At 39.9% G+C, this 13,139-nt stretch overlaps 1 protein-coding gene across 1 annotated transcript in view; it reads left to right on the forward strand.

Moving 5' to 3' along the window:
- The first annotated feature begins 2,380 nt into the window (after nt 1–2,380).
- The window catches only part of LOC124154915 (sodium-dependent noradrenaline transporter-like), a 188,303-nt gene continuing 177,544 nt past the window's right edge, over nt 2,381–13,139 (forward strand). Inside the window, exon 1 of the mRNA XM_046528688.1 lies at nt 2,381–2,441. Within this exon, the coding sequence (XP_046384644.1) occupies nt 2,381–2,441 (61 nt within the window). The remainder of the gene's footprint in view (nt 2,442–13,139) is intronic.

Consider the following 13,139-nt stretch of genomic DNA (forward strand, 5'->3'; position numbering starts at 1 on the left):
AGCAATGAACGTTCTTCGGCAGCCACCGCGGTGGGAAGGGGTGGGGGATGGTGGGGTGAGGGGGAGGGGGTGAGTTTGCGGAGGAACGCCAAGGATGGATGCGATGGAATGCGAGGAGGGAGTGTGTCCCGAATCGAAGGAGCAGCACCGAAAAAAAGAAAGATGGGAGAGAGGAATCGAGATAGAGAGAGAGAAATCGACCTCGTGTGGGTCACGGTATGGTGCACGGTAGTGACGGAAAAATCGATTTCGATAACTATCGAAAACAAGTTTTATAATGTGAGCTAAAGGCCACTTAGAACCCCCTGCTAAGGACCCCCTAGGATCCACCGCCGGCCAGCCACGGATGGATAGAGAAATTGGAAGCGAGCATTTTGTATGTGCCCTCTTTTGTATGTGAGGGAGCGACAGATAGATCACTATGTTGTGTACATAATTAGCTCCGTATGCCAGGAAAAAAGTTGAAATCAGTCAAATTTCGAGATGAGCTTCAATGGAAAATCGTGCTCGATTAAACCCATTTGAAATATAATTTTCCTTCGTCTGTGCTTATGTGAAGACCCATATTTATTTGGCAGGAAAAATAGAAAGAGCGATCAATTGCTATCGATTGAAAATGAAACCATAGATTCATTTTCTGTGTTGACTGCATGAGAAAGACAAACTATGAATATTAAGAGCTTCCTAGTGCCTCATCAAGGGACATCATAGGAACAAAGGGGGGGGGGGGCTATAGTCTGCTCACTTTATGTCTGCTGGTGAGCTTTCGTGAGACCCCGGACACTCTCGGATGTCTTCGCTGATAGGGGAGGGGTACTAACAAGAGAGAGAGAAGAAGAGCAAACATAACGTTGCCAAATGTACATAGACGCCCTACTTAGTCACTGAAAACGTGCGAGTCATAGGTGGCCACAGGTATTTTGACCCCGGCGCCGAGACAATATACCTACTCATTTGGAAGGCATAGTGGATAATCATTGCACAGAAGCCCATGACATTGTCAGCTACCGCGCTGAATGAGGCACCGTTGGTGTAAGGCATACTTAGTCACATACAAGGAGAGCAGGTGAGGTTTTGCAATACTACTCCACGAGCAGATTCACGATGTTCACTCGGCGGAGGTCTGAGAGCGACTCACTGAGGCCACGCCTACTGTTTGCTGATTGGCAAAGGCAAAGTCACATGTCGGGAAAATTTCCGTCCCCTCATCTCCACTTGCTTTGGCCACACCAGCTCACCCGCAGAGATAAAATGAACAGGGTATAATAATCGAATATCGAGGAAAACGATATCGAGCCACAATCTTCGAGTTTCGATTGAAACTCGATTTTTCAACGTTGACCTTGACCATTTCTTTTGATCTCAGTTGCGCTAAGTAATCAGCTACGCTACTGGACGCACGCTGGAACAGAACAGGGGAAGACCGATGCTTCTAAGCGGCGATCTCCAAACTTTTAGGTTCGTGCATTTGTAAGTTTTTACCAATAATAATTTAAGCACGTTCTCTATGTAGATTTTTTTTGAATATTTTTATAGAATTCAAATCTGAATTTTGAGTATTTTTCGAATGAATAAAAACACGTTTTTTTAAAAACGGTATTTATTTTTTTCAGACAAAAACCGTCGATTTTTTCGATTAATCGATATTTAAACTCAAATTTCGATTTTTGTTGAAAATGCGGATTTTCATTTCGATTGAAACACGTTTTTATCGATACATAGATTTGACCGTCACTTTTCCCTCACCAGGTGCTCAGTGTTTGGTTCTTGCGAGTGCTTACGAAGTGAAAACTTGATTTTTTCCGGATTTTCTCAGCGTCATAAAATGTCTGATGACGTCAGTTCCGCCAGCATCTTCATGTCAGAAGTGGAATTTGATGCTACTTCAGGTCATAAGGGTAAGATTAAGGAAATATACTGCAGGACCGGTGGATTTAATATGTCAATTTTTCCACATACAATGGAAAACCATAACACTTGCGATAGTTTAGCGCAGGCATAGCTTGATTCGGAAAAGGTAATGTAAGCTCTGTATGTGTAGTTCAAAACTTGTTATACTTGTAAATACTAACTATCTGTAAGAACCTATCGGCATGCAACAACTTATGAATGGATTTAACTTAATACTTTTGTTACTGTAACCTAATAATTAATCCTATTTTTCGTTTTTCGATTACTATCAAGTAGTTGTACTTTTCATGGTAGCATGTTCGTCCCGCCAGCACTCTTCTAGTTTCTGAGGTAACCGCGTGTCGTTGCCCCGAGTGCCCCGCCTGTGTCCGGCGAATGAACGCGTCTCTGATTAACTAGGATGAATGCCGTCTCCTTGGTTTGGAATCTCCCCGCGCCACACATCCTGGAAGTTACCTGATAGATGTAGATGTCAGCTGCGGACTGCATCAAATCCACTGCTTCTGATCTGGAGATGCAGGCGGGATTAGGTAAGTGGTGAGCCATGCCACTGTTTAGCGAGAGATGCTTCGCCGCCGTACGCAGCACGCACGTCAACGCACTCCAAAGTGTGTTTTGCGGCCTCGAGGACGAGGGGAAAATGGGAGGGAAGGGGGTAGTCTTCGTTTTTGTGTAGAATATGTTGGCGCGAGTTTCTTCATGCTGGAAGATGGATAGTCGGTTCTTTTCTCTCTCGTAGGGCCCCCTTCCACGAGCTTATGAGAAGTTAACCTACCTCTAGGTTCATGTAGTTCGACTCTTAGATTATAACTTATACTTACTATTACTAAAGGCTTCCTTAATTAGCCTTAAATAATATCTCTTTTAAAATAAAATGCTGCATCCGGATTCACTTCCCGCATGCTCCGCAATGGTGGATAGTTGTAATTTTTTTGTTAGGCCCTATTTTGTTCGTGGAGGCGAACTCACATAAATCTGATACCCTGTAAACACCTTCTTGAAGATAGTGGATTGAGTGAACACCTAACTTGTGTGAAAATATGGACAGAAAATAGAACCTGTTCTGATTTGATTTATGCATTTGTACAAGTTCCATTTCAGAAAAATCATTCCTGCGTTCTCGCATTAAATTGTGCTTGTTAAACTACCCTGTAACCAGGGGTTTAAGGTATTGGAATAGAAAAGAGCAATTTTCTACACACAGAACTTTTAATTCGACCCGTAATTTGATGCTACTACCCCATTTTCAGGGACATACATGGTCATCATCCGAGGAAATGATGCGGTGCGATCGATGCTGGAGACCACGGCATAGTGGAGAATCGAGTAGCTGCATGTCAGGAGTCCGCGCCGTCATCAAATTGTACGCGGGAGGAACATATTCGAGACTCAATGTATCTAGACCGATCTAGGACGTTTAATCTCCTTTGAATACTCTACAAAGGGGAGTAATTTATAACATCAATGTAGTAAAATGGTTATTGACCCATTAAATAAAAGTTGAACCACTAATTGACAAAAGTGAAAATGTCTGAAGATATGGACTAATGAAAACCAATTCATTAGATGCTGCAAATGGACATGTTTCTCTATGGAAGCGAGGCTTTGACGTTGACAGGTGTCGAGAAGTAGGGAGTGGAAACATTTGGAATGTGGTGCCACCAAACGATGAAGAAGTTAACATGGATCGGCCGAGAAAGTAATGAGGAAGTAATAAATAGAGTGGGAGAAGAGACAAGTTTTCTAGTAGCCTTAAGGAGAAGACGGGACGAATTAGTAGGCCACATTATGAGGCCTGATGGCATGATGAAAACAATCGTATAGGTACGTATGGAAAGAAAGAATAGCAAGAGATGGCCCCGAATGAGTTACATACGACCGGTTTTAAAGAATGTAAAAGAGAATGATTACGTCAATATAAACAGACCAGCGGATAGAAGAACGGAATGGAGAGCCGCGTCAAACCAAACTTAGGATTGTTGAGTAGGGAAGATTTCTGAAGCCAATTTATCGATAGACTTCGCAATCACCTTCAGCGAAGAGTTGAGCATTAGAGCGGAGGTGACTTCTTCGCATTCCAATAGAATACGTACCATTACACATAGTTCGTCGATCTTCCACCAAAAACAGCCTGAGAATCCGGCGATTGATCCTGAAACGGTAAAATATGAGTTTATTTATCTTCCTAAAATCTATCGCGGGAGAAAATGAAGTAAAATTGGCGAAGGAACTAACACTCTAACCGCGGAGGAAAGCCGAATCGAAGGAAATGCCACTCACTCATATCTTCCCTCCTGCAGCTCTGCTCCCAAGTCTTGAAGACGGCGGCTCTTTGTCAGCCAACGAACCCTAAGGGGAGGGGGGGGGGCGAAAAAAGGCCCCCTCCATTCATTTTCGCCCCAATTACTATTAGGCGACCCCCTAAATCGCCACCACCCTACAGAGGGCGCCTCATTGATTGGCGGCGGTGAGCTAAGTCGTTTGGCGCCACGCACAAAGGCCTTTTTCCCCCACCCACCAATGGGAGGGTGGGGAACTCCCATCCCCCGACCCCCTCCCTCCACACCCCGCCGCAATCAAAAGCCTTTTATGCCCTCCTCCGCTTCGCTGCAAAGGCGTCGACGACGGAGGTAACGAGCCATTTAAATCACGGGGAGCCAGCCTCCAAAGTTGGCCCATTCGGTTTTGGCCGTAACTCATTTAGTGGTGAGCGGCACCCCCCGCTCCGTTTGTAATCGCGGTGGCCGAGGCGGAGGGGGCGGGGGAGGAGCAGTCATTGCCGGGGCCTCATGCGCTCCATGGAATCGTGAACCGGTTCACAAAAATAACCTTTAATGCGATCTCAGAAGCAGAATAACGCTGACGCAGCATCATGGGTCATTTTGAGGCAAACTATTATGGACCCCCATGTCACAGATAGCAATTTCATTTCGTCACCCTTTGGTTTATGCAAAGATAAAGAAAGAAGATAAAGATATTTATTTCACTGCCCCAAAATATTCCAACAAATACATACATTAACAGTGAAATTAGACACCCCTTAAGATGAGTCTTGATTAGGGGTTGCCATTACATACAAATAAGGCAATGCTCGGCAGTACATTATAATAACCTTTAAACAAACAAACAAACAAAAGTGGCTCTTCTATGAGTCCTTCATAGAAACATTTGTCCATGTGCATGTATACAATCTTGAAAACATACAAAATACGATTAGAATATAGAAATAGGAAAATTAACATGGAATGAAATTATAATAAATTTTGTAACAAAATAAGTTTAAGCAATTAAACGAACAGATTATTTAATTGTCTCAAATAAAAATTCAAAGGGGTCAAACATTTCAACTTTACTCTGGTTTTTAAATATGAAAACACATCATGAAGTGAACGAGTAAAATAGCAAATGATGCTCAATACAGACTTTCCTAATTTCAACCCATTAATTATTTTCGCATCAGCGCACCAAATCAGCTTTCAGATTTGAATACACAATTATTTGTTTTTTTAGATTTGCCCCTTTATTGGCCAATGTATCTCATTAAATGTATCTCACAATTAAACCTGGCCAGTACAAGAGATCTCCGTGTATTTCATTGCATTTCGGGCGATGCATATAGGATGAAATACGTGTTGTAAAGGCATCGTAAAGTACCACTATCTCCTGGAGTTTCCCCGAACAACGTTGATGCTTCATGAATTTTAACACGGTATCCAGCAGATAACTATGCTCCGTGTAATCATTGATAAGTTTTTAAATGTAATTTATTGTTTATGGGCATGCGGATGCCCAAACCATTCTGTATTATGTTTATTATGGAGTCTCTTTTGAATTTGTATTTCACCAATAGAAATTAATTATTTAACCAAAAAAGGGCCAATGTTTATCTAGAGATAAAATGCATCATTTAATTATAAATCAAATATTTTCCAATACACCAATATGTGCTGTCCTCGATATTATGCTTACTATGCTAAAATGTAAAAGAATGGTTTCATTTCAAAATTTGAACTATTGACCGATTAAGGGTTAAATAAGCATCTTTAATTCACTTTGATCTAAAACAGTTATCCCCTCTTGAACATCTACTTTATATCTAAATGATATTATTTTGATGAAAAATAATATTATTATTTAGACGCATAAAAAATGTCACCAGTGATGTATTTTTACCATAAAATGATATCAATAAGATATCACTATTTGGTGTCTCTGCTGCAAACACAAGCTGAAAACTACATAAAAGCACAAATGTTCAACATTACAATGGGAAACGGTAAATACAGTAGCTTAAATATAATAAATAGATTTTATTAATACTATGGAACGTATTCGCGAGAGTTAAATTGATGAGAAATACGATTTATAAGCGAAATAAACATCATTAAGGCAAATGTTTTTTCCGTGGGGCAGCTAATCAAACCTATCAAATCCATGGGATGATCTCGACCTTTGCCATTTTTATATTGGCCGAATTAGGAAGAGGCGAAAATTTATCATGCTCCCATTTACGCTAAGGTTGCCAAGGTGATGCATCAGTTAAATCCATTGAAGGTTCCGTACAGAAAAAAAACAATAGATTAAATCGATTTTCACTGGAGACAGGTGTTATTCATAGAACCTATATAACTCCGCTGAAGAGCATTCCTGTAGCACCACTGTTTTAGTTTCCTCACGTTTCATTTCATGTTTCTAGGCAAAATGTTCATTTAATATCTTCATCAAATTTTTTTTCACTTGATGAAGGAGCCGGAAATTAAAGGTATTTTTGTCGTCGAAACAACAGTAAAAGCGTGTATGTAATCGTGAATGAGTGATTTTAATGTGACACCTAGTTATACATAAATGGGTTTCACATGAACGGGTCATAAAGGGTCAAAGATTAAATCATAACTTCTTAGATATGTCGAAATGGTTCTACTGCTTGAAAGACGAAAACAATTCACATCAACTAAGGAGAGTCCAAGGTACTAGAACCAGTTTTTTCTGGTTAGCACCTTGACACAGCTTTACTTGAAAATGAAAACTACAAATAAACAAATAGAGTATTTAATAACAAGGCTCAATCTCAATAATGTACTTGATAACTTGGATTTTTTTCGCAACCCAAAAATTATAGATGGACAATAAAATCGTTCGATTGTGACGGAGTTGAGGGGAATGAATTCAGAAACATCCTATTGCTTATACTACCCGCCCAATGTATATGTGATGCAGAGTTGCATTGTGGCACAGCCTAGGCTTCACGTGGCTCTTCAGCCTCACCTGTGCGAATTGCCATTCGGCAGAGTAATATGATTAACAAATGCAATCTTTGCGTTGCTGATAAGGGTAATTCATGTCCGAATTTAACTTAAATAAAAAATGACGCGAATTTTCATGAACCCCTCTGGCCACTCCTCAATTCTTGTACGCCGGAGTGTATTGTATAATTATTATAAAATGCATTCGACTTGTTTTAGGGTTAAATGGAAGATTTCGCGAATCATCCCAGCACAAACCCATGCAAACACATTCCGTCCTACTCCTTGTGATTTTTTTCTATGGCATAGGAAATATCATAAGAAAATCTCATACCTTCACTCCAGAAATGATAAATACAGCAATTATAATCCTTCATTTATTGCACTTCTTCTTCTAATATGCTCCTCATTCACATGCAATGTCATGTTACCGATAGCAGTAAACCAACAAGATTGGCGTCTTCTCGATGGGCATGTTTTGAAAGGCTTACTACAAAGGAAAAATAAAAAAAAATATTTATAATGTTTGAAGTAAAAATACAAGTTAAAAATGCATTAATCTTAAGATAATACAAATTAGACTGGTATTCACGCTGTCAATGAAATAGTTTGAATCACATTAGAGCTCATTTGTTAAATATGTGAGATATATTTTCATAATAATAATATCGAAATGTAATTTATTGGCCTTCAACCCTACCTGTAATCAAGTATCTGAGGATGGATGCATTTTTCTTTGTTCCGTCCTAACCGGACCTAATCCGCCTAATACTTTATTTTCGATTCTGGTAAATATAATCCAGCTTGCTAAAACGGACGCGTCCAAATCGGAAATTCAATATGGATAACTACTGGGAGTAAATAAGACGCAAGTGTGATAGAACTGAAAAAAAGAGGACATGCATTACAGAGATGATTTCAACTTTTTCCATCCGAAATCTGCTTTCCCCGAAGATACTCTTTTTATACTGGTAGAGAATGATTCACGTTACAATTTGACACGCCACCGTCCAGCGTATTGTGACCATGGACCATTCTGAGAAAACTGTTTGATGCACGCACCACCAAAATATTTAAAAGGATAACATGAGACGACCAAAGGAGCGAAAGAACTAAATATCTTCGAAATAGCAAGCAGAGATATTTCTGTGCGGAAATGGGTTGAGGAGGTAGGTTTTACGACTGTGCGATTCAAAACAATTACTTGTCCTGTACAATGGTAAAATTTCATTTTTCGCCATCATTAGGTGTAGAAACTTGAATATTGAGGAAGGGAAACAAAAAATAGACCAGATGAGTAAGAGATGTGGGTATGAAGGAGAATGAAGAAGGTGAGGTGCATAAAGAGGAAGATGAATGACGAAGTGTTTGGCATGGTGGGCGAGGAGAGGAAACTTATAGATGAGTTAGGCAGGAGAGATAGTAATCGGATTGAACGAGTACGGAGCGTGCAGGCAGAGTATATTATTATTATAGTATTCCACCGACTAAGGTATGTTTCCATGGAGTACTAAAGAAGTGATCTGGGAGCCTCCCTTTCCTTCCAGCCCTGCCTTCTTCAATTCACTGTAAGGCCTACTCCCTTTCAATCTATCTAAGAATCCTATTCTTTTCTTTCCCCTCCCTCGTTTCCCTAACATTCTACCCTCTAACACCATTTTCAACATTCCCTCCTCTCTAAGCATTCGCTACATCTGTAAACATTCTGTCTCATCCGTATCTCATCTAATACCTGCCTCTCCTCGCCAACCATATACAGCACTTGCAGAGTAAATTGGAGGGTAGAATTTTCGGTTGGCAGTATATGGGGAGGAATAGAATGCGATTCGTAGATAGAATGGCCATAGAGCTAATTGAAGAGGAAATTCCATGATGGGAGGGTATTTGGCTGGCTAGAGTAAGGTAGCTAGCACCCTCTTCAGGAAAAAACGGTTACCTATCATATAAATCACTCGACCTGAAAAATTTACGCAACAATGAGCTTGGAAGGAAGCATTATGCACACATGAAAATCAAACATTACCTGCATTTACCCAGCCCAATACATGTATTTGAAAATGGTGTAATAGCCGAAACCGGTAATAAAATAGAAACACTGTGAATTTTGTGGAAGTAACAAAATGCTTTTCATTATTAATATGCTGCCCTTCCACCACGAAAAAGCTTCAAGTTTCGATTCAAATGCATAATATACTAAAAGAACGGAGATTTCCGCGGACTGCGATAGACTTTAGAACTTCTAACCGCGTCCGTTGCTGCGGCGAAGACAGTTTCATTTCCGACCCGAAGACGCTGGCATTTGTGCCCGCAAAACTGTATTCTTCGTCACGGCAACCGACGCGGTGGTAACCGGAAACGTAGTACTTCAGTATATTAAAATATTTCAACACCACTCACCAACTGAGGTCACTGAGTTTTCCTTGAATGATTTTTCTTGGCATCAAAATGCACATCAATTGGTAGTTTTACTGTTCGCCAATCGTATGGAAGTCACGTGACTCAATACCACGTTAACATTGAGGCGCTTGAGGTACGTTGGGACCAAATTGGGTGGTGACGTCACCAACCCTCTCCTGATCCTGACTCTACCTAACATTCCAACTGTGATAAAAACCCCTCCTTTCCTGCGCTAGTTAATGTAAAACACAAATCCAATTTATTTTCAGTCCAGAGGGAAATTCGAGCAGGGACTTCACTTTTTATCACGGGAGCACCATATTTGAGGTGAAAAGTTTTCTGTGTGAATTAAAGAAAAAGTGAACAATAAGGGAAACAGGACCTTATTTTAAAGATGGCGTCAAGAGGAATAGGGAGGGGGGGTGATTGGGGCGGGGGAAGGAGGCAACTAACGAGACGGGGGTGGGGGGGGGGGTGGGGGAGGGAGGGCGAGCAATGATTCGGCGGGATGCAGAAATAATAAAAGGAGAAGCGCCACTCGATTCATTGGAAGCGGCTGTCTGGGAGAAGCGAGAAGAAAGAGACTTCTTGTTTCGAAAAGCAAATGAGGGTCGATTGACGAAGTCGCCTTTTAATGAGAATCCCTTATCCCCATTCTACGCAAAGGGTTCCATCTAATTCACTCCCTTTCCTCAACCATATAACGTTCATTGGATATTTCTTTTTAATTAAGAACTTTTTTATTGTTTAAAAAAATAGTATACAATTATACTTTCACCAGTATGTATCAATATAGCAAACATTATTATATTGAGTACTTATAACAAAAAATTAAAGTTATATATACACGAATACCGGTTAGCATGAAATAGCAAGACATAATTATCTTTACAATTTGAGCCCTTCTAAGCCATATGTAGTTCATCAAAAGGTTCTCTGCATTTTAATAATCGCGTTTATCCTCAGATAATTCTAAATGATCGAAAAATTTAATGTTAGCTCATTTTTTATCACGGTTCTTGAAAATCAGCTGCTTCAACCGCAGAGGAAATACTCTAGAGCACGAATCGTTTTTTTTCGCCTGGTGCCAAGGACACGCTAAAAATCTGTGTGACGAAATGAATCTAATGGATGATTGGCTGACTTTGATAATAGAATATGTATCTGAGCTGTTTATATCGGTTTCAAATTTTAACCTCATTATATACAAATTATTACTTATATTTTTGAAGCTCGTTCGATTCGCTATAACATAGTCAAAACTGAATTCAATAAATTATCATAGTGCAATGAAATTGCAATTCGATTTCATTCCCTAGTGTTAATCTTAATCATTAATCTTAATCATTTCATTAACTAGTGACGGGAGAAGCAAGAAAGAAATTATCAGCAGAATAGCCCAGGCGAAGAGAGCATTCCACCAAAAGAGAGACCTGCTTACAGCGGGAAACTTAAATATGGAAGTAAAGAAAATATTTATAAGAACCTACATCTGGAGTATGCTCCTATACGGAAGTGAGGCATGGAAAATGACCGCAGCGGAGAAAGCAAGGATAAAGGCCTTTGAAATGTGGTGCTACAGAAGAATGATGAAAATCAAATGGATCGACCGAGTTAGTAACGAGGAAGTCCTAAGAAGGGTAGGAGAGAAGAGAAGCCTCATGAAAACCTTAATAAGAAGACGGAACAACCTTATAGGCCACATCTTGAGACATGATGGCCTGATGAAGACAATCGTCGAAGGACAAGTGGAAGGCAAGAATGGAAAAGGAAGACCTCGAACAAAATATATGGAACAAGGAAAGAGAGATGTGAAAGAGAAGAAATACGTAGGTGTGAAAAGATTAGCTGATAGGAGAACTGAGTGGAGAGCTGCGTCAAACCAATCCTAGGATTGTTGACCAGTGATGATGAGTGTTAATCATGGTCATGTCTCCAGGAGAAAATCCCAATATATAATTTATAAATTAGCCAACCGAATACCAAATTTATCATTAGAAAACTCGACATTATTAGCAAAATTTTTTTTCGTAGTTGTTATTAATGCAACTTAGCTTATCCAAATCTACACAAAAACACTACAAAATTGTGGACATTTTACCCTTGTACAGCCTGAGTTCCGGATTATCTTCTTACGGCGGGTGGCTGACGGGAAAAGAAGGAAAGAAGGGAGACTTCTTGTTTCGAAAAATAAATGAGTGCCGATGGGCGAGGTCGTCTTTTAATGGGAGACCCCCACAGAAAGAGGGTTCGCTCCACTCCCCTTATAACATCGCCCCCAATCCCCGTACCCCCATCCACCCTCCTCCCCACTTAATTCAAACGCACAGAGGACCCCACTTGTCTCGACCGCGGACAGACGCCAGTCCTTCCCAATTCCCAAAAGGATTGCGACTCCATTGGGCGACACTCTCTGCGGCGCAACCCTCTCTCCTCTCGACGCATCTACCAATGCAAACGGTATTAAAATTGGCACCGCGAATTTGTCAAGTTCCACGGGATAATGATAATAATGTTATAGTTTTATCGATCATTTCTTTACTCGGAAAAAATAGCTTTAAATATCTAGGAGTTTCGAAAATCGGCAGTTCCAACCGCAGAGGAAATGTCAACTAGAGAGCGCATCGGTTTCTACTCCTGGAGCCAAGATTGGCATGCCATAAAGCCTACATCACTGGATAAAACCAATGGTTGATTTTACTTCGATAATAGCGCATGCTAATAAGCTGTTTATCTCGAATGGACATTTAAATTTCAACTAATTTAACTCCACGAAGAAAAAAGTATCAGGATTTTAATAAGTAAAAACATAGAAATTTTATTCAGCAGAGATTGGCAATAGGGACCTCATATAAAAGTGACTACGACCAATGCTTTTAGGGTATTATATATTCAGAAGAGAACATAGGGAAAGAGCGGTTGCAAAACTAAATACTTCGGGTATAAAACATTTGTTAGTTCTATCTCAGAATACGGTTCAGTTTGGAATCCTCATCTGAAAGGAGATAAAAAACAGATGACAACATTTCAGCACTTAGCTGCAAGATTTGTAATAGGAATTTTAAAAGGAAGGAAAATGTTATAGAAATGTTAAAAGTTTTGTGCAGGAGATCATGAGAGTCAGGGAGGCGAAGATAATTAATTAAGGGTATCTGTAAAGCATACATTGCTGATCCTGCATGGAAGGACCTATCTAATGCATTCAAAGGACCTAGTTGTTTGACGAGGAAGTATCATAATTTTAATATAAATCCTCCGTGGCAGCTATTCTGTACTCTTAAATTTCTTTCCTACATCAACGGGCAGAAGTCTGGAGTGGTTTACCTGAGGTAATATTGGAGCCTTTTACTAATTTATACTCTGATTTCTACAACGAGGCTTAAGAATTGAATTGTGAGTGCATGTTAGTCTTTTTATTCTTATCATGTTATATTTTGTATTTTGGACGTAATATATTTTTGCGCTGTGTGTTAACATCCGATCACATGGTCGACTTTTATTAATTTGTTTAATAATAATAATAATAATTCATATTTCTTTTGTTGAGTTTTTTTGAAGAGAAATCAGCGATATTGGTGCCGCGTCACG

The sequence above is a fragment of the Ischnura elegans genome, chromosome 3 (genome assembly GCF_921293095.1).
Source record: "Ischnura elegans chromosome 3, ioIscEleg1.1, whole genome shotgun sequence".
In the NCBI taxonomy this organism is placed as follows: domain Eukaryota; kingdom Metazoa; phylum Arthropoda; class Insecta; order Odonata; family Coenagrionidae; genus Ischnura; species Ischnura elegans.